The sequence below is a fragment of the Hylaeus anthracinus genome, unplaced genomic scaffold, assembly GCF_026225885.1.
Source record: "Hylaeus anthracinus isolate JK02 unplaced genomic scaffold, UHH_iyHylAnth1.0_haploid 11997, whole genome shotgun sequence".
Taxonomy (NCBI): Eukaryota; Metazoa; Arthropoda; class Insecta; order Hymenoptera; family Colletidae; genus Hylaeus; species Hylaeus anthracinus.
The window spans coordinates 10,808,855-10,830,511 of record NW_026534344.1 but is presented as its reverse complement, the minus strand read 5'-3'; the positions used below and the strand labels follow the sequence as shown (position 1 = coordinate 10,830,511).

Genomic DNA, 21,657 nt, shown 5'->3' with positions numbered 1-21,657 from the left:
TAATAAAATATCTGTAGCAGAAATGTGATTTCTATATGTCTGTTTATGCGAGTTTCTGTACTTAGGATGCGGAGGTCTGCTCAAGGCGCCAATCGGAGCAATTCAATCGCCAAGCGAAAACGGAGTGTATGGTCACGATGAGACCTGCATTTGGACATTGCAAGCCCCGCCAGGATACGTCATAAACCTATCATGGATGGTGTTTAAATTGGAATCGAACTCTCGCTGCAAATACGACTACGTGAAAGTCTACGATAACTACACGATGTCCGAGGAAAACCTGCTAGGCACGTACGTATCAATGTTTTACGCAATAAATAACGCAGCGATGTCCAAAAGTTCTCAGCATCGTCTAGACAGAGCTTTAATGTATCTGCCACAGAACGAAACTAACACGAGTGTACCGATAAAAACATACCGACCACCATTGGCTTTAAATTGATCCGATATGACCGTACTTTATCTCCTCATCGTGACCCTGATTTCCACATCAGGAATTTCTCTTGAGTTTCTCTGTATTCATCCACCTAAGCTTTCTAGATCAAATCAAGTACTCTCGAACTTCGCTCTGCACGTCTGGTATGCTATTACTATTTCGTTGTCAAACGATGCCACTCTGTTGAACGTTGCAGCTACTGTGGCGACAAGAAACCACCGGTAATAATGTCGCAAGGGAACGTGATGACAGTCTACTTTAAATCTGATATGACCATATCTGACACCGGATTCGCAGCCTCGTACTTGTTCGTCGACGCCACGAAGGTCTGCGGCGGTCGCATCACCAAATTGAACGGAGTCATCGAAACGCCTGATTATCCCCAAAATTATCCTAACAAGCGAGAATGCGTGTGGGTGATCGACGCACCAGTCAAACAGAAAATCCTCCTGAACGTCCATCATTTCGAGTTAGAAAAGCAGCAGAAGTGCTCGTTCGATTATTTAGAAATCAGGTAACGTCGCTGTCAAGGCAGTGAGTAACTGTTGAAATAGTGAACAACGCTTTCTCGAGAAGGAAGGGATTATATTGTGGATTTATGTGCAGAAACGGTGGCTACGGGATGTCGCCATTGATAGGGAAATACTGTGGCACGGACATCCCTACAGAAATTATTAGCCAAACCAATCAAATGTATTTGAAATTCGTCTCTGACGCATCGAGGACGTACAGTGGTTTTAATATCGAATGGGACAGCACAACTGTAGGTGAGGAAATATTATGTCTGAGCTTACGTAATGACTAGACGGAGGGTGTTAATATTATTTAACATGAAAATATAGAAAGTGAGGATCTCATAAACGGAAAGTATATAAAATATCAACAATAAAGTACACGTTTCATTATTTAGAAGATAAAACATACTTTCGTTTAAATCTTCATTCTTTGTCCACGATATACAGTGGGTGTAGAATGTATTCGTACACCGATCAATTTCCCAAAAAACTTTTCTGTGAAATTGTAGCTTATTAACTCCTTTTTTTATAATCAATGATATTTTACATATTCTCGGAAGTCTCTAAGATAGGTATAGTCCAAACAACATTTACTAGTTAATGTAATTTGTGAAATTAACAAAAAAAATGCGAAAAGTGGGTAAAAGTATAGAAGCAATAAGTATTTGTACAATTCTTATGACGAACCATTTACAGTAGAGTTTGTAACGTAAACACATTAGTTTATTGGTCCGTGCGAATTAGAAAACATCAAATTTCCAGGAAAGTACTTTTAAACAGTTGTGCGAATACTTATTGGTTCAACATTTTTATCGATCAATTATTTTTTTCTTGTTAATTTCGCAACTTACATAAATAGCTACTTTTTTTGTAATCTATCTATTCTAGAGATTTCGGAGAATATGTAGAATGTCATTGTTTATAACAAAAAAGTTAATAAATTACAATTTTACACAGTCTTTTTGGAAATTGATCGGTGTACGAATACTTTCTACACCTACTGTATCTGTAAAACTATGAATTTGCATTAACATCCGCAGTCTAGTAATGAGATAAAATGGCGGAGTAATTCTTCTTGCATACGAACAGTAGACGCTAATTCCATTGGTCGATTCCAGGTTGCGGTGGAATAATGACCGCTGCCAAAGGGGACATCATATCTCCGAATTATCCGCAGCCGTACAACGAGCAGGCCGACTGCACCTGGAGGATCACTGTGGCGGCGGGTAGTTTAGTGCAATTGATTATAGTTGACCTCGATCTCGAACATACCCAATTGTGTTCTTTTGACTATATCGAGATATCCGAAGGGATCAATCGCAAGAACAAGCAGAAATTCTGTGGCACTCGTACTCCTGTCATTCCCGCCACGTCGAATATAGTGAATGTTCGGTTCCGCAGTGACTTCTCCACGGCTGGTCGCGGTTTCCATCTGAAATATGAAACACGTGAGTTGATTTCCATTAACGTGTGCTGCACAGGTGAATCCATCCACGATCGATATTTGTTTTTTCCTTGCCCGTTTGAACAATCTTCCACTTATCAATTGAAGGTAATAAGATATAATGATTTGTAAAATGACTGGAACAATTATTCAAAGTATAACTGTAAGTTTCAATCGATCTAATGATTAATCGGGTTCAAACGATCGAAATTTTGTTCTGAAAATATAAATGGTTTCACACATAAAACGCATATAGGAAATATTAATAAATATCACATCTGAAAAATGTTCTCTATTCTCTACGTGTCCAACCTTCAGGGTCTTTAACAATTATATTTTATTAAGAAACAAAATCATAAAGTCTCTTCTGGAAAACCTTTCATGAATCTTTAAGTCATCGGTTGATGGAGTGCAAGTACTTGCGCGATTCTTTATGCGAACGTGTTTTCACAGTGTGCCACAACAAACTGCACGGTTTCCACGGAGTGATAGAGTCGCCTAATTTCCCGGACAACTACGAGCACAACTTAAACTGTACCTGGGAGATCGACGCGCCTCTAGGGAACCGCGTGAACTTGACCTTCTCGCACTTCGAGATGGAGTCAGTCAATCGAGTGGGGAGCTGCAAGTACGATTACGTGGAAGTGCTGGAGGGCGAGGATGACGTTCCGCACACCACGCTTGCTACACTCTGCGATTCGAAACTCCCAGAGAAGATTCACTCCAACCAACATCAGGTATTCGTGCACTTCGTCACGGACGCCTGGATCACCAAAGGCGGTTTTCGGCTAGAATGGGTGGTCCACGGTTGCGGGGAACACCTGACGAAACCTTTCGGACAAATCACGTCACCGGGATATCCGTCAGGCTATCCGGAGAACATCGACTGCGAGTGGCTGATCGAAGTCGATTACACGCACAGCATCGAGCTGACCATTCATGACGTGAGCACTTCAAATTATTCTTCATCTAAGCCGTTCACAGCACAAATCGATTGTCTCCACTTTTTGAACAATCTTAAATTTAAGTGTCAAAGCACTTGGTATAGTCATAACTTTTTATATTTCATCGCATTTCTCGAATTTTTGATTTATGGAATTAATCGATTTGTGCAATGAACGGCTCATGTGAAGACAAATTTCACCGAATTATTCGTATATTTGTTGTACTATCTAACTCGAATATAACGTTGTACAGAGTGGACCACATAAGCCACTCGAATACCATTGTTTTGTACACTTCTACGTGATATGGTTTCAAATATTCTATGCTTCCTTCTCTTTTCTTCCCCTTGCATTTTGTTTCACATTCCACAGTTCAGTCATTTCTCTTTACTCTTTTTCCTTTCACCATATAGTAGAATCGCGCCCCCTATATCCAAGAATAAGGAGTCAAACAAGAAAATCGGTCGACTGTGGATCCGAAGACCGTGATTTTGAATCTCCGTGCCTTAATTTTCATAGAGGCTCCTACAGACCTTATAGAATTGATTCTACTTAGCTCCTTATCCTCCTGCGTCTTCTCATCTTTTTGATCTGCCATTTTATATACTACTCCTCGAAGGGAGAATCTCGCATTCGATTCGCGAAGATCAGAGGAAATCGTCCGCTCGATTTTATTTTCAGATCAATACGGAGAAGCAGAAGGGTTGCCACTTTGACAAGCTTCAAATCTATAGCGGCGAGGACGAGCAGGGGTTGAAGCTGGTTGATATCTGCTACTCGGAGAATCCAGTGGTGTACACCAGTTTTGGGAACAAGATGTTCCTAAAGTTCCACTCCGACGTGTCGTACACGGCGCATGGTTTCAACATCACCTATAAAAGTGTACCGATCACTTGCGGTGGCAAATTCACAGCGGATGCGGGGATCATACATTCGCCGAATTACCCGCAGAATTATCCGTACAAGCTCAACTGTGAATGGCTGATTCAGGTGGACAAAAATTACGTTGTAAATTTCACCTTCCTGGACTTTGATATCGAGCACACCAACAACTGTACGGACGACTACGTTGAGGTGAGGATAGAAACTTAACAAAGAAGCCTGAGTATTTGAGTGTCATTATTCGAATACTATTGTTTAAACCTTTACAATCGAATGTCACATCCTGAGGGGACATCGTAAGTCCAGCAAACTTTGTCAGCGATTATTAGACTGCGGATCTTTATGCAAAATAAAATCTTCGCGAATGTGCCAACAAAAATTGAACCTAAATAGGAATTTATTTTATTCAAATATTATGACATGAACTTTACTTCCAATCTTTTTTATATTCTTGCATATTGTTTGCATTTTGTAGTTTCTTGGATATTTGAATTTCCTACAAATGCATAAAGATCCGCAGTCTAATGATTGTACAGGATAAATTACACAAACGTAAAATTGCATATTCCTTAAAGGTTTCCATCCAAATAACACGAAAAAAACGAAGTAAAATATGGTACATACAATGTGACACACAATCTTTTCTTCTATCGAAGGAAGTTGTTGTGACATTATAAGATCAGACACAGTCAAAGATGAATTCGTTCGCAGATATACGATGGACCCACGAAAGACTCGCCACTAATGGCGAGGCTTTGTAAAAACATGTTGCCGCCACCCTACGTTGCGTCTAGCAACGAAATGTTAGTCGTGATGCGTTCAGATGGTATAATATCAGCGAAAGGATTCAAAGCACGGTACAACCGAGCCTGCGGTGCTCGCATAATCGTGAAGGATCAAGGATACTTGACACCAGCTAGAAGTTACACTTCCGAAGAAGTCGACGATAACTGGAACTGCACGTGGATACTGATCGCGGAGGATCCAGGTAAAATTGTATCTGATTATTCTAGATCAGTTGATTAGACTTTGTCTTATGTCCTTACTGTAACGACGCTGTGGCAGCGGAATCATTTGGCTGTTCAAGATCACTTCAGACTCTCTTTAATGATTCCTAGGCTGCTGATATCTTAATGGCACTCGAAATTAGATCTTAGAGTAACATGAAATACTTCACTGAGACAGTATATAAATTGGATTTATCAGACTGACAACCAATTAACTATTCGATTATTGGGAAAATAAATTATCTGTTACAATAGGGGATCATATTACCTTGACTTTCACGCATATGGAAATCAAGGTGGATTCGCTCGATGGCGAGGGCTGCGAGTCATCCTATCTTGAAGTTTTCGAAGGCGAGAGCACGACAGCGCCACATCGAATAAGATTGTGTGAAAACATTGTACCTCTGCCGATGACGAGTCACGGAAATGCACTCACGTTGCGTGTATACGCAGAATACGATTTCTTCGGACACTTCGCCGTCACCTACTCTGTTCTAAATTCAGGTAAATGACGCACTCGTGTTTTTCACTATCGCGCTGCATTCACCGTCAAAGTGTCTCGTTCATTGTTCGCGATATTGGGCACACCTCGTTAAGAGATACCTCGGATACTTTTTAACTCCCCACCGGCACCATAACTCTCAAGCTTAAATACCTTTACAAAGGTGCAATAGGTACTACAAACTTTAATGGATTTTTCTTCTTTCTGTTACTTCTCTTCTTTCTTCTTCTATTTCTGTGAAGGAATTATGGTAAAAATGACGTACCCGTATATAGTGTAAATAATTATCTATATTTTTAAAAGAGCAACCGGTGTAAAAAATGTATAAAAGATATTCTAGGTGGTATTCGGGCAGGTGTACGAGCAGTTCGATCGCAGAGTAGTGTAACATGATCTGGGATCAGATATTCATTCAATTCACTCTCGATGAGATTTACTTTCACTTTACACATTACACTTTACAATTTCGCAGCCATTAGCTTGATGTTATTCGCGACGAAGTTTGTCACGAATGATACTGATTACCAGGTCTCACCACGCGAAGGTTGCTGCGACTGGAGACCCGGAGATAGACGGAATCAAAGTTCCTTCGATCTCCCTCTATATAGAGTATACATACATAGATGCATACCCTACATAGAGTCTACGGGACATGAATTTCGGCTGTTCAAAGCTAAAAAGATTTTCAATCTTAAAAACATTTTCGCTCGGACTGCTAATAACAAACTAATCTTCACTAATCACGATTCGTGATTCACCCTGTTTAGTTTGCTGTTTAAAAGCTGGTGTTTACAATCAAATGATCACTTGAATAAACAATCCCAATCAAAGCGAATTCCTACTTCTATCTCTGGCGTCAGTGATCTTAAATAGCCACCATATGCACGAAGAGATATGGCCTCGTTGAAAGCGAAACTTTTCGACAAACAAAATTGACGTGTTTTCTGAGCAATTAATAATATTTCAGTATGTGGTGGAGACTACACTTCATACGAAGGAAGAATCGCCTCGCCAGATTATCCGAACACTTACCCCTTAAACGCTGAATGCGTTTGGATCCTGAACAGCTCGCCAGGGAATCAGCTAACCCTGAGCTTCGCCGAGTTCGACATCCAGGAGAGCGAGAACTGCGATCTGGACTACTTGGAGATACGCGAGAACAACGGTATAGGGAAAGTGATCACCGTGGCCTGCGGGACCAGCATCGAGCCGATCACCTCCTCGTCCAAGCTGTGGATCAAGTTCAAAAGCGACGGCGAAGTAGTGTCGCGAGGTTTCGTGGGCCAGTACCATTACGTGAAAGAAAACGAGCTCACTGGACCTACTGGACGAATTACTTCGCCTCTCTACCCAATCCCCTACAAACGAATGGACGTCACAACATGGCGAATCACCGTGCAGTTCCAGTGGTTGATCCGCATCGAGATTACGGACGTGTTCATAGAGAGCCATAACAGTGGATGCTTTTCTTACCTCAGGGTGAGCACTGTGATCGATAAAGCGTGGTCTTAACCCTTTATAAAGCAGAACTCCCTAGGCACTTTTTTTTTTAAAGTATGAGCATAGAAACTTAAAGATACAAAATACCAGTGATCTATAAAGGGTTAAAAGTCGACCACACTTTGTGACTCGAACGACAGTCTCGATATCAGGTCTGTTCATCCATGGTGTCGATCGTTAAACAAGTTTGTTCAATTGCTCAGATTTACGATGGTTACAACAAGGAGGCACCAGTTTTGATGGAGGTCTGCAACCTCGACAAAGGCCAACCAATCACGACCACGACCAACGTGGCTTTCATCGAAATGAACACCGAAATTCTTCGACTGGGCAGCTGGTTCGACCTCAATTGGCTGGAAATCCCGAGCGACGACGATAGCTTGAACACCGATGTACACTGTAGGTCTTGTTAAAGATAACTTTGCCTAAAGTAAACTACACAACGAGTTTCTAAATACTATAATTGGAGAATCAGGTAGCCGGGGGTGTCAAGTGTCAAAAACATCTCATCCATCGACAAACATAAGAACATTTAAAGCAGAAATGCTTTAAAGAATTCATATGACCTAAGAATAACAGTATCAATTCATTCAGTTCATCAAACACGATTCTTCTTGTTTCATGGACGGAATTTCATAGTGGTAGCTAAAATTACTCTTTGATCCATACAGTGGGTGATTGTACAGAAGAAATAAGCTTCGCGAGCAGTGCCAATCACACGTACGTTATCAAGTCGCCTGGCTGGCCAAACGGTTACACTGAGAACCTTGCCTGCACTTGGGTGTTCACGTCTCCGCCAGGAACCCACGTGTCCTTGAGAATACTCACAATGGACTTAGAGGAGACCATGAACTGCGTAGCAGACGCCGTTTCGGTGTACGATGGCAACGCTCTGCAGTCCACCGACAATGCCAAACTGTTGCAACGATTGTGTTTAGCGAACGCCACGTCGCTGAAGGTGGAGTCGAGCAACGTGATGACGGTGAAATTCGAATCGGACTCCTACTTGAACAAGACAGGCTTCGAAGCTATCGCCACTCGGGGTAACACATTCTTCAGTATCATTTTGCCGTGTTAGAATCGAGCAATTCGAACATCCTCGTGTTGGTAGATCTAGAATCTTGCTGGTTTCGTTGTGACGATGATTATGCGACGAGATGGAGTATTGAAGTGGCGAAGTATACTTTGAACTATTCAGTGTATTTCGAGATATTTGAATTTATTAAAAGAGTGTCGCTTAAAACAGCAAAAGTCATGGAGTGTACAATTTTCGTTTGTGTAAGTTTGAGGATCTGTCCAATCTGTTGTGATTAAAGGATATCGATTTGTTGATTCTCAGAACTATCCTTGGTTCATGACGCTCTTGAAGTTTAGGCAAAATGTAGTTTAGTAAGTAGCGTGGATTGATATGTTTGCAGTGAACTCTACATTTAAAGATCTAACTGTTAAAGTATCATAAAAAGGGCTTCACTTCTATTTTTTATTTCATCAACTTCCCTGGTTGGTGTATTCCGATCACTGCTGTCTGTTATTTTAGAATGTGGTGGTAAACTGGAGTCCCCTAACGGAATAATCGAAATCAACAACATGACGAGCAGAGGACTGGTGGGTTGGATGCTGACGTGCGAGTGGGACGTCGTGGTGAAGCCTGGACGAACTATAGAAGTACACGTTGAATACATGTCGAAGGGGACCGATCCTACTTCGTCGTGCAATTCCTATTACCTGGTAACGACATTTTTCCCAACGGAATTAACTCTTTGCACTCGAAGCCATATTGTCGCAGAATGTGATAAGAGGAATCAAGTTGTAATTAAATAATGTAGCATAAAACGCATATAATTTATTGCAATGCTATTTTGATTTATTTGTCGTGCTACTTAAATGGAAACCTCCAAGGAAGTGTACGCCTTTGAAAATGTTGTACTCGAGAGAATTTATCTTGTCTGATCTCTACCAAAGTTCTCTGGACTTTCAACGTCCCCTTAGAAAGGTTTAACCCTTTACACTCAACGACAGTTTCAATACAGAGAGCTAACAATTTAGACGACTAAACCCTTCTTCCATCATGATTGGAGAGTTGTTGAAATAAAGTGTACCAGTTGACAATTTAGGAAACTATTTATGAACCAATATCGCTACGAACAGTTCGCGATGCAACGAAATCTAATATAAACAAAAACTGTCGCTTCTAAATCTCCCCTCGAGTGCAAAGGGCTAATTTCATCGTCAGTTGTAGACAATTACTTTACTTTGTATCCAAATGTTTGCTGACGTAGTTGAAGGATGGCGACAAATCATCGGCTGCCTTTGTGGGCAAGGGGAAATACTGTAGCAACGATGACTTACCTCCAGTCTTGACGACCCTTAGTAATCGTCTTTACGTGAAGGTTACTGGACGGTTCAAATTCAACTTCAAATTGAGATACAAGTAAACATAGCTTCCAATGTGTCATATACTTTCATTAACTTCAGAAAGACTAAGAGGAAGGCTCACCAGTCAGAAAATAATAAATATATGTTATTTCTTCTAAAATATTATTTATTGTTGCTTGCGTCTGTTTGATTTGGTAAGAATGCTACGAAGTTATTATTTTATTTGATTGCATTGAGAACATGGTAGGGGTGAAATAATTTTTACTTGCGAAGTTTTGGGGAAGTCATAAGCCTTTCCAAAGACAAAGTATGAAGTAACCCATCCATTGGGTTAATTTAAGAGATTACGAAGCTTTGGTAAAACTACTATTACTCGTAAAGTACTTGATTTAAAGATAGTTTCTCCACAATAATTATGAACAATGTAGGCTGTAGGAGCCCTCTTTTAGTCTTTAATCCGATGACTCGTGATCCAGTATTCTCTAGGGGCAAAAAGAAACATGAATTTGGTGAACTAATTTCAGACAAATCGGCATGAACTGTGGAGGTGAATACATAGCAGATAAATACTTGGACATTAGCACGCCTAATTACCCGAACATACCGCCGCCGTACACAGAGTGCACGTGGACCATAATAGCGCCAAACAAGGAAAGGATATCCATTCACTTCATAGAAAGATTCGACTTGACCAGCACCGAGAAGTCAGTTTACAATGCTTGATATGTTTCCAATGATTTAGAGAACAATGTTCACCAAAAAAACTGAATATTCGACGTATTGTAATCCGAGAATATACATTTCAGCTGTGAGAGAGAATACATCGAAGTTAGAGACGGCGGGACCGATATTTCGACGTTATTGGGGAGATTTTGCAAAGACGTTGCGCCCAGTAGCATGACGAGTACCGGAAACATGCTGTACATTCACTATTACACGGATGTTCCAGTGCCAAAAAATGGCTTCCATGCCACGTTCACGGTTGGAGGTATGTTTTTAACAAGACTTTTCTATCAGTTTTGACATAGATTCTTCTCAGTGACAGGCAAAAGTGCAAAATTGAATCTTACGATTGATGCTGGATTTTTAATATAAAAATAAATGCCCTGGAATAATAAGACAAACGTATTATCCAATTTGTTTCTGATTATGGACTTTGGTCGAACTTTTCAATTTTCTTCGCAGATGTCTGTGGTGCTATACTAAGGGAATCTAAGGGCGTCATCGTGTCTCCAAACTACCCATTCTTTTATCCATCGAACGTAACATGTAATTGGTGGATAATCGCGCCGGTGGATCACACGCTGTTACTCGAATTTCGTGATATACATCTGCCTAGCTTCCGATCTTGTGCAAACACAGATCATGTAATAATCACCGACAGAAGACCGGAAAATGACACAAGTAAGGAAGCCCAAATGAAAAACAAACCTCGATTACCTTGTAAAGTACAAGACATTCGGTTATCATCTTCAAGATGGCTCGATAACAATTGCTGTCAAAAGTAACTTCTCATTGATCGATTTCAGGAGAAGCTGCTTTACAAAGATATTTATGTTGTATTTTATAAGGTTCGTCGGATAGAAGTATCTCAATGGGTTTCATCTTCGATAGTTTCTAAGATATTCAAGTGATAACTATTACGGAACTCCTTAAGCTCATCGCGTGAATTTTTCGATTCTATGGACTTATATTTAAGAAATTACCACACATCGTCCACTCTATGTACAGTAAGTCCAATAAATATTCGTACCTTCTATAGGTATTAAAGAAATTAGTTTAAATTAAATGAGAGATTAGCTATGTCCAAATAAATTTTTCATTATAAATATATACATGTGTAATGTTTACTAATGTATACATTTGTAATGAAACATTTATTTGGAAACATCAAACCTATCATTTATAATTTAGACGAATTTACGTGATAGACACAGATGGTACGAATATTTATGGGACTGACTGTATGTCATTATAAATGTGTGATTGGATAAATTGTGGAATTAGGAGTTTTGGCGTTGATGAAATGGAAAATAATCGACACTCAACTAACATAAGAAAATGTTTCACTCCTTGAGACGTGAAACAAATGAAATGCTTCTGTTCGATGAGTTTTATTAAGTACATCGATTTAAAGATTTAATTATTATCCAATTTTACGTTTTTAAAATCACTTTCACCATCCAGTGACCGAAATTGGAACTTATTGCGGAACGACGAAGCCAGGCGTCATCGACACGGTGTCCAACGAGGCTATGATCACTTTCAAAAGCACCAACTTCGACTTCAGAACTTATAGAGGCTTTAATCTGAACTTCACATCCAGCATGGACGGTGGGCACGAATTAATTAGCTCTGTTTTATTAATCAACCTTTTTATTCTCCCTCCCACAAGGGACTCTCAAGTGATGTTAGTTACGAGGGACATGTACAATCGTTTGTTGCAGTATGCGGTGGTGAATTGACTGCACTGTCTGGCATAATCAAGTCGAATGGATACCCGAACATTGCAACTAGGACTAGGTACTACTTTAACTCGAGAATTATTGAAACATTCGATTAATATTTCCAATATATTATTTTTCTTAAATTCACTAACGATTGTATGTGAAGTATCGCAATAGAAAATCATTTAATGTGACACGTGTATCATTTGGACAGATACTGCGATTGGAGGATCAAATTGCCATTGGGTTACCAAGTGGTGGTGGACATATTGGACTTGGATATTATTCAGAACCATGATAGTTCGCGACTGGCTTACACCCTATCGGTGATTATCAACGAAATTTCCACATAATTTTCCATAATTTACCACTCTTTTGCGACTATACAATCTTTTTTTCGTTTTACAGTTCTACAACGATTTCCGATTCGCATCCAGAATCAAACTGGTTGGACAGAACGATACTGACCGACAGATAAAAAGCTCCAGCAACACCATGATGATTGGTTTCACGTCGTCCCGTGGATACCGTGGCTTCAAGCTCCGTTACACCGGGGTGGCGCCAGCTCGTACGTTTCAACAACTCACTAATATAGATGAAAAAATAATAGTATACGAGAGTATAACTTTAATGTCAATGCTACACTCGAATGTTTCGACTCTTGTTTGGGAATGTTTTCATAAAAATGTTACTCTAAAATATAAAATTCAGGAGAATATTGTTGATTATTTGATTGTTCTCAATCAAATTTTACCAACCATTAGTACAAATAGTATTCTAGTATTAATTAGCACCCCTTAACTGTAAATAATAAGAGAAAATTATTTCAATGTTCTTCGTTATTTCAACGCGCCTATATGTTTTGAACCTTGAAGAAGGGTTCGATATCAGTTTTATTTGAGGATACATGGGACTGATAAATTTGTTATAAATTTAGAAAACTTTAACTGCAAACGTTTAAATAGAAATATCTTATTTTGCTGAATAAGACTTCAAACGAGAAATCGAAAAGTATCTCACCAAGAATAAAGGGATTCTGTCTCTTTTGAAACGCTACTTCATTCATCCTAAATCTTCCAGCTTGTGGTGGAGTCATGAAAAACGTCAACGGCAGTCTGTCGGCACCAAGAGTACGACCTTTCAACGAATCATCGTACTACTGCTTATGGAACGTGGACGCACCAGAAAGTATGCTGACCAATGGCAACAACACTGGACTGACGATGTCGCTGAAGGTGTCCGGTTACGTGGGCGGTTTACCGAGTTTCGTCAACCCAAGATTCTGCTACACTCACCAGTACATTTCGTTGTCTGGTAAGCTGAACGGGCGAACGTCTCAGGTTTCAATTAGGATCGATTGTAAAGGAGAATGTATTCTATTTAGGCATCGCCTTGACTTGCGGGAACTACTCGGAACCAACGTACCTGAGAAGTCCCAATCTCAAGAACGTGGTGTTGGTAAGTTCCATGGAGAAGAAATTCTCCTTTCCTACAGTCTGATCCGTGACAATACTCGGCCTTGCTATGCGATCTAGAAAGTACCTCTAAGATGGAGTTCTAACAGTCATATAAGCCGCTCATTGCACAAATAGATTCACTCCATAAAACAAAAAGTTGACAAATGCGACCAAGTACTGTACATTGTTTCTTTTAAATTCCTTTTATAATGTAAATTCAAATAAATATTGTACAATGCATAAATACAGATGTAGCTTTCAGCTAATAGTATATGATATTAATAAGAAAAAATAGCCAAAAAAATAATTGTCAGTAATGTTACAATTTTTATGTGACTGGTGGAGTTAATCGATTTGTGCAGTGAACGGCTCGTATAAACAAAGATAATTAGGACCCAAATTAACTTTGTTGACATAGCAGCAGTGAATTGCAACATATTCATCACACTAATTCGCTTAATATTTCGGCGAGACTATTGTTCCACTGATACCTATACGACCTCTCAATCCATGTCATACAATGAACCCTTTCCACTCGAGAAGTGACTCTCGCTCACCAGTTGGTTTGATGCGGAGAGTCGATGCGAAAAGATTTTATGTTTAGTTTCTTTGAAATGGGTTTCTAAGCTCTTTGGACTTTACGCACACCTCGCTCTTCTTTTCGCTTTCAAGGAAAACGTGTTCATTTAGCCTTAAACGTGTTTTTTCTCGATTTTGTAGAGAAAAGCCGAGTGTGAATAAGGCCCTTTATAATCTTAAAAAGTGTAGAATAATACTCCTTAAAAAAACAGCAAGTATAAGAAATTATTTTCGTAAAGATATTAAGTTACACAAAATGTTAAAATATAAAAGTTATATACATTAATTTGTATGTGTAATAATTTCAAGTTAGAGGTAAGAAATTCGCCAAAAAATGCTGCGAAACGTCACTAGTTACTGGTTCGTCTGCGCAAAAAAGTCCTCGAGTGCAAAGGGTTAACAACTTAACCTAATACTAAACAAGAAACTTCAATTCGTTGTAACACGCCAACGCCACAAATTCGCAGATCGTGAACGGCACTTACGGAAAACCGATGTCGTACAATGTCGAGTACCTTTGGCAACCTTGTGGCGGTATCCTGCGGGAACAAACGAACATCATAAGGGCTCCGAAGAATATACCATACCCGGTTAACTGCGTCTGGCACGTCTCTTATTCAGACAATTGGCAACTATTGCATCTCAAATTCAACAAGCTGAACATGGCTGGCTGCGACAAGAGTTACATCATCGTCAAGTAAATAAGTAACTTTGTTCGCAATTTTCGTAACACAGATGTCCTCCCTGAAGTGTCAACAGCTCTTTTGGCGACAGCGTTGGGGAGAGGGAAGAGATGATTTTTTCCTAGAACTTTTCCTAGAAATATTGACACAGTGCTTGGAAGGCGGAAAAAACCTTGAATTAGAAAAGTTATATTTTCATGAATCTATTATTATATTCTAGTAGCGAATTAACTGTACTATTTAAGTCTGCAAATGGTTTTTTTATAATTTCGTGTAATAGTTGTTGACCTTTCGTATTCTAACTAGATTCTGATAGATTTTCAACCAAAATTACGCTGTTTCTTTCGTTTCTGGGAATATTTCGAAATATATGCATTGCATATTTGAAAATTGTACAATCTTAGCTTCCATGTGACATCAGTAATCTTGAAAATAGATAATCAAAATGATACTATCAACCCTGAAAGAAAGATATGTAAAATCTTACAGTCTATTTGTTTTTAGAAGAATTATGAAACATAGTTACACTTAGGTAGACTTTCTCATTGCCTTTCGAAAGTTAATACTGTCATCTAACACTTCTGCAAAAATCAGCTGCACATATTTGCACGATGCGGAGATATTGAAGTTGAAAGTTTGAGACACATGAAATTTCAGGCGAATGGTATAGGATGCTCTGATACACTTAGGAAATAATATAAAAAAAGAATTATTTAAAAATGTGAAGAAATGCAGATGTTACGAGGTTTTTTCTGCATTTCCATATAGATCCAACCACTATGCGTCGCCTGAATCGAAAATGGCCGCACCTCTTAACCCTCGAATATTGCGCCGCGATCTAAACGTTGTCAAATTAATTTATAATTAATCGTTTCCTGTTGCCAACAACTATTGCATAGGAATATTGATTATTCGTCCGAAATAATCAGAGTCATCCCTTATATTTGTCGTCACGTTGCAGAAACGGTGGTGCGTACGGGCCAGAAATTGGCAAATACTGCGGGAACGTCTTACCTCCTAATATAACTACAATGTCCCAGAGCATGTGGATCGAGTACTTCGCGAATGGCGGCCCCAACGATTTCGAGATAGAAGTGGGGTCTTCGAGCAACATCTGTGGCGGCACTTTGCGCGGACGCCACACGCAGATCTCCTCACCTGGGTAAGCGAAGTTACGAAAATCTTAACGAGATTTGAAACTTGGTCCCTTAGTTTTAAAACTGATTCACGTGGTTCTGCAGGTTCCCCTCGGCGTATTCTAACAACGAGGAGTGCACTTGGGAAATTGTTGCGAATAATGGCTACCACGTGGGCTTGGTATTCGTCGATCGTTTCAATTTGGAAAGTAGCACCAACTGCCAGAACGATTACGTGAAGGTGAGTGAGAAGCCATCGCTTATTTCATGAAAGCAATACATGAACCGTTCACTGCACAAATCGATTAACTCCACCAGTCACATAAAAATTGTAACGTTACTGACGATTATGTTTTAGCTATTCTTTCTTATTCTTTTTATATACCTACATCTGTATTTACGCATTCTACAATATTTATTTGAATTTATATTATAAAGGGAATTTTAAAAAACAATGTACAGTATTTCGTCGCATTTCTCAAATTTGGTTTTATGGAGTTAGTCGATTTGTGCCATGAACGGCTCATATAAGTATGGTGTTCCACAGACAATGAGACGATAAGTCTGGGGTTTCAAGAAGTTTGTGAAAAGAGATTCTTAATCCTGAAATATGTAATAATATTGGTATCTTGATCATTATTGTTCATCGACTATAGAACTACTTCTTCCTTGAATCATTTTAATAACATCAGAAACGAACTACTTTGCGTTGTATAAACTCAAACTGTATCTAATATCGACACACGACATTTATTGAGCTTCAAAAAACGTTGGTATGCTCGTCACATTCGGTCACAATTATAAATATATCGACTTGGCCCATATTTTACTATCTAGAGACTTCTCAATCTCGATAGATGTGGAAAAGACATTCGTGGCAATGTGTTATATCATTATGTGACGAACTAGATGCCCGTTAGACTTTTACAGTATCTTTAGTAAAGACAATTCTTGCCAACCCCATAATGTACAATTCTTCAGGTGTTTGAGTGGGTGAATGGGACCGATGGCAAATTTTGGAATATCTTGGGAACAGTTTGCGGCAGGAACACACCGCCGCCATTTAATTCGACCAGCAATCGAATGAAGGTCACGTTCCACTCGAACGAAAAGATTCAAGGCGATGGGTTCAAGGCGATTTGGAACGAAAACTGCGGTGGAGTTTTCGAGGCTACCATAGAGCCGCAATTCATTCAGTCGCCATCGTACCCAAATTTCTACCCACCTATGGCGTTCTGCAACTACACCCTGGTCGCTTCTGAAGAAGATATCATCGTAGAGTTCTTAGATTTCCAACTGGAACGCAGTAAGTATCGTGGCAAACGACCATCCGTGATCGTCGGTTTTGTACTTGCATATAAGCATGGGAACGCGGAAAGAGATGTTGCGTTTGACGAACGACTTGTGCTTTCAGATCGCAGAGATTGTCAATTCGACAATCTGACGATGCGATGGTTCGATGAATACTCGGAAGAAGTTAACTCGTGGTGCGACGTGGATAAACCACCCATGATACAATCGTACGAAAAAGTGGAGATCATTTTCCAAACGGACAAATACATTCAACGAACAGGATTCGTGTTCAAATACTTCCTTAAAAGTACGTCCATTCAGATTCTTCGTTACCATCTCATCTTCGTTAGAACATGTAGAGTGTCACTCGAAAGGTGTCAGCTTGATAGGTGATGAACAGATTCATGCCTACAAAATGTGAAATTCAAACCAAATTAATAAATTAGCATTGATTAGTTAGTAGAAAGTAATTTGAAGACACTTTGTCACGATTCTCGGATTTTAGCTGTCGATGAAAATCGTCCCGAAATACTACACATCGTATGTCTGAACGATTTCTTTTTGTTATCGCTCTTCCTTTTCAAAAGATTGTGGCGGAACAATGAGAGCACCTGGAGAAATCAAGCCTCTGATGAGCGAGAAAGAGTACTTCGCAAATCTGAACTGTGTTTGGAAGATCGAAGCACCGCCAGACATGAGCGTCGTTCTTCGTTTCGAGAAATTCGTATTAGAGCAGAGCTACAGGTAACCGAACCCTACGATCGGAGCTTGACTGTGTTACGAACGAGTAGAAATACGCAATAACACGTGCAACTTCGCTAGGTGTTCCTACGACAGCGTTGAAATTTTCTATGGGCTAGAGATTACTGACGAGACCAAAATGGCCATGTTGTGCGGAAACCTGACGGAGCAGATGCCTGTGTTCCAGTCGAGAAACAACACCATGCTCGTTCGCTTTACTAGCGATAGGAGTCGCCATTTCGGTGGCTTCAGCGCCAAGGTGAATTCGAATTCCAGCTCGCAACTCGAAGTGTCGCATATCCAATCTGTTTCATCCAATTTTATTACAACCAATTACAGCATTATATATTTTGGTATTTGACGAAAAGGTACGACGAACGTTTTCATGCTTTTAAAAAACATCGTAGGTGATGTTTGTGAAGAGCGTTGCTGCTGGTTGTGGCGGCAACGTCGAGTTGACCTCAGATACCAGAAAACAGTTCAAAACGCAACAAGGATCTACTTACGAGAGCTTGGAAGAGTGCCACTGGTACGTGAAGACATCGCCTGGTAAAAATATCAAGCTTACTATCAACAGCATGGACATCAGGAACGCTACCAACAGGAACGCTACAAATGAAGAGTGTACTGGAGACTATCTGGAGGTAAGTCTCAGCTGACAAAATCAATCTTCTATTACTTCGTCTTAAGATGATGTTATTCGTAACCACTTGCGCTGGTTAAAAATTCACCGACGCGTGTACCAGAACGGTTCAGTGTAACTCGCTGGGAGGTGTCACGCAGTGTTCGATGCTTCAGAGAAATCGAAAAAAGATTTATATTTTCTAAACTAATTTATTTTCGACTAATTTATTTGGAATAGTTTTTTGAAGGAAATATAGAACCTCGATTGATTATAAAGTTATACAAATATAATGCACGTCGTTTTTGTTTGCTGTGACAAAAGCATCACGACGTGCGCGGCAAGTCTTTCCAGCGCAAGTGGTTAAGCTTCTGCGAGGAATACAAGTATCTTGAGATATACCAGTAACAAATGTAGAGGACTCTTCTTATTTTAGATGTTTAAGATGTTTAGCTACGGAGTTTCACGACCTGGTGACTTTTGTGAGATGATGGAACTCTGAGGCCTTAATGCCTATAACCACTTGTGTCCTAGAATCAATAAAAATTGTTATCCTTTCCTTGTTGCTACTCGATCAGTGGGCATGATTGTGATAATACTTGTCTTTCATTATACAGTTCACAAAGAACGGGTGCGTAAAGCCTCGTCCAACTATAATCTCCAAGCAGAGTTAAGGATTGTTACTATTCCAGTCCTCTCTACAATTACAATTAGTCACCATTTCGACCACTTCTAGTCACCACTCTGGCTCCTCTTACTTTTAAGTCGAGAACTTTGTTGCAACAGAGCAATTCCCTGGCTCTTGCCCCTCTATCACGTTTTTCCTGGACTCTTCTGTACGTTTTCTCCTAGTGATTCTAGTTGTTAACTGAAAATCAAAGAAAGTTGAGTCCCATTACGGAACCGCAATAACTTTATTAATAATTTTCTATGTTTTCGTTAGGTTCGCGACGGTCCCACTTTATTCTCCGAACTTCTTGGCCGATATTGCGGTAGCCAGCCGCCATTAGCCCCTATATTGTCCACTGGAGACTCACTTTGGATACGATTCCACAGCGACGGCACCGTGGAAGGAGCTGGCGCCGTTGGAACGTTGGAGGCTGTGGATTGTAAACGCGCATTTTTAAAAGACGCGAACCTGTTCGAATTAGAGTTTGTTCAAGGAAGATTCAATTTTTTCAGCGCTGTGCGGGATAGCTCCTAGCGTAACGAACAAGACAAGGTTAGTGCTTACTTCGCCTAAGTACCCGAACTTTTACGGACAGAGTGTAACGTGTCGCTGGCAGCTACAACTGTCGAGTGGTCAGAGCGAAAGGTTTTTAATACACTTCTTAGACTTGGACCTGCCTGACACGGCGAGATGTGACAACGACTATGTTCAAATTACCGATGCAGCAGTAAGTGATAGGCACTTTGTACATTTCAGAATTAGACAATGAGCTGACGAGTGGCAGATTTTTGTACATTGCGCGTTTGTTTTTGCAGAATCGAAGGTTCATCGACGAAGGTTTCGGAGAGAACTTCATTTGGAGCGGCGACCACTCGTATGAGTTTTACCTGGTGATTAAATTGCATCCGCCTTATTAATATCTCTGTCATTTTAATCCTCTTCGATTACATAATAATTTCAATTTCACTGCAGGACACCCACTCGCCTACTACGTCGTATAAGTACTGTGGCAAAGGACTGCCTCACGATTACTACAGGTACACTCTACAGGCCCAATGATCACGATCGCAACGTTATAAGATCCATTTTTGAATATTCTTTTGATATAGTTACAGTACCGAGGTCGAGGTGCTGTTCAAAGGAACCACCACCGGTCACAAGGGCTTCAAACTCGATTATGGAAGTTCGGGCTGCGATCGAAATTATACTGCGGAGCAGGGTCGAATCATCCACGAAATTGTCTCCGAGTGCTGGATCACAATCACTGCGCCAGTCAATCATACTATTTCGTTATACTTCAGCAAATTTATGCTCTACGATCCAGACATGTGCACAGGCTCCGCCCTTAAAGCAAGTGCTTCTCCTATATTCCACGTTTACTCTTTCAGACCTGCCGTCCACAATTGAGGGCGCAAAATTTAAAAATTACTGACACTATCTTTACATTCGTCACTATTCTTTTTATATTTTTTCCATACTAATTTTAATTCAAGTTAACCCTAAAAATTAAATTACATTAGCACAAGAAAAAAAATAATTCAAGTCTAAAAGGCTTAATTAAGGTGTCCCAGAAAATATTGCACATTCTGAAATTTTAATTAATTACCCTACAAATACCGGAAAAGTAACTCCAAGAATCCTGACACTTTGTGTCCAAAATGCTACACACGTTCGTGCTAAATAACGTTGCAATTGTTTTAATTATTTTTCGTTCCAAAAGTGTGCCACGAAAATGGTGATCCAAGGTGTAGATGGCACATTGGGGTATATTTTTAACTAGAATATACCTTTCATCAGAACTCTTCGAAATGAATAATGAAAACACTCAACATTTTATAGCTGTTGAAGAAATTTATCTAAATTAAATGACAGGTTTTACGTTCCCAAACAAATGGTTCATTATTAATATGTACATAAGTAAACTTTACACTCTAATGAGAAATTTGTTTGAAAACATCAAATTTATAATTTTATTTAGACAAATATCATCGATAGATATAGAGGGTAAGAATACTTATGAGACTGTAGTTTCATAATCGACATAAAAGTACCTTTGTATCAATGTATTACTTCATTGTACACATGTACACATGTATTAATACATGTGATCAGAAGGCGCAATATTTTGTGGGATACTCTAATATGTGTCAAGTCTCAATGGAAATTATCCGTTTCCCTTACTTCTTTTGTCCAGGTTTTCGACGGCACTTACAATGACAATCTTTTAGCCACGATGTGCGGCATGACAGAACCCAGTCCAATTTTCAGTACAGGCAACAAGTTGAGTTTACACTCCTGGTCGCAATGGCAAAATGCCTACGAATACTACGACATCACTTACACGACCACAACAGCAGGTACGCAAACTGAACAGAAAGTAATCTGAGATGGAGAGATTGTCCCTGAAACAAAGGCAGATACAG

The 21,657-nt window shown here is 39.7% G+C and overlaps 1 protein-coding gene across 1 annotated transcript in view; it reads left to right on the top strand.

The window, feature by feature from the left end:
* LOC128889258 (cubilin) overlaps positions 1 to 21,657 on the top strand; it is a 30,273-nt gene that overhangs the window by 6,635 nt on the left and 1,981 nt on the right. Inside the window, exons 12-47 of the mRNA XM_054146700.1 lie at positions 66 to 291; positions 633 to 950; positions 1,043 to 1,203; positions 2,070 to 2,399; positions 2,849 to 3,339; positions 4,021 to 4,413; positions 4,933 to 5,209; positions 5,484 to 5,732; positions 6,698 to 7,209; positions 7,434 to 7,629; positions 7,902 to 8,273; positions 8,768 to 8,958; positions 9,510 to 9,661; positions 10,131 to 10,310; positions 10,413 to 10,594; positions 10,792 to 11,010; positions 11,794 to 11,940; positions 12,054 to 12,129; positions 12,268 to 12,379; positions 12,462 to 12,621; positions 13,134 to 13,367; positions 13,438 to 13,511; positions 14,557 to 14,786; positions 15,734 to 15,934; positions 16,014 to 16,149; positions 16,890 to 17,214; positions 17,323 to 17,508; positions 17,789 to 17,945; positions 18,024 to 18,201; positions 18,350 to 18,586; positions 19,508 to 19,673; positions 19,747 to 19,961; positions 20,050 to 20,124; positions 20,207 to 20,271; positions 20,344 to 20,584; positions 21,429 to 21,591. Coding sequence (XP_054002675.1) covers positions 66 to 291; positions 633 to 950; positions 1,043 to 1,203; positions 2,070 to 2,399; positions 2,849 to 3,339; positions 4,021 to 4,413; positions 4,933 to 5,209; positions 5,484 to 5,732; positions 6,698 to 7,209; positions 7,434 to 7,629; positions 7,902 to 8,273; positions 8,768 to 8,958; positions 9,510 to 9,661; positions 10,131 to 10,310; positions 10,413 to 10,594; positions 10,792 to 11,010; positions 11,794 to 11,940; positions 12,054 to 12,129; positions 12,268 to 12,379; positions 12,462 to 12,621; positions 13,134 to 13,367; positions 13,438 to 13,511; positions 14,557 to 14,786; positions 15,734 to 15,934; positions 16,014 to 16,149; positions 16,890 to 17,214; positions 17,323 to 17,508; positions 17,789 to 17,945; positions 18,024 to 18,201; positions 18,350 to 18,586; positions 19,508 to 19,673; positions 19,747 to 19,961; positions 20,050 to 20,124; positions 20,207 to 20,271; positions 20,344 to 20,584; positions 21,429 to 21,591 — 7,827 coding nt within the window. The remainder of the gene's footprint in view (positions 1 to 65; positions 292 to 632; positions 951 to 1,042; positions 1,204 to 2,069; positions 2,400 to 2,848; positions 3,340 to 4,020; positions 4,414 to 4,932; positions 5,210 to 5,483; positions 5,733 to 6,697; positions 7,210 to 7,433; positions 7,630 to 7,901; positions 8,274 to 8,767; positions 8,959 to 9,509; positions 9,662 to 10,130; positions 10,311 to 10,412; positions 10,595 to 10,791; positions 11,011 to 11,793; positions 11,941 to 12,053; positions 12,130 to 12,267; positions 12,380 to 12,461; positions 12,622 to 13,133; positions 13,368 to 13,437; positions 13,512 to 14,556; positions 14,787 to 15,733; positions 15,935 to 16,013; positions 16,150 to 16,889; positions 17,215 to 17,322; positions 17,509 to 17,788; positions 17,946 to 18,023; positions 18,202 to 18,349; positions 18,587 to 19,507; positions 19,674 to 19,746; positions 19,962 to 20,049; positions 20,125 to 20,206; positions 20,272 to 20,343; positions 20,585 to 21,428; positions 21,592 to 21,657) is intronic.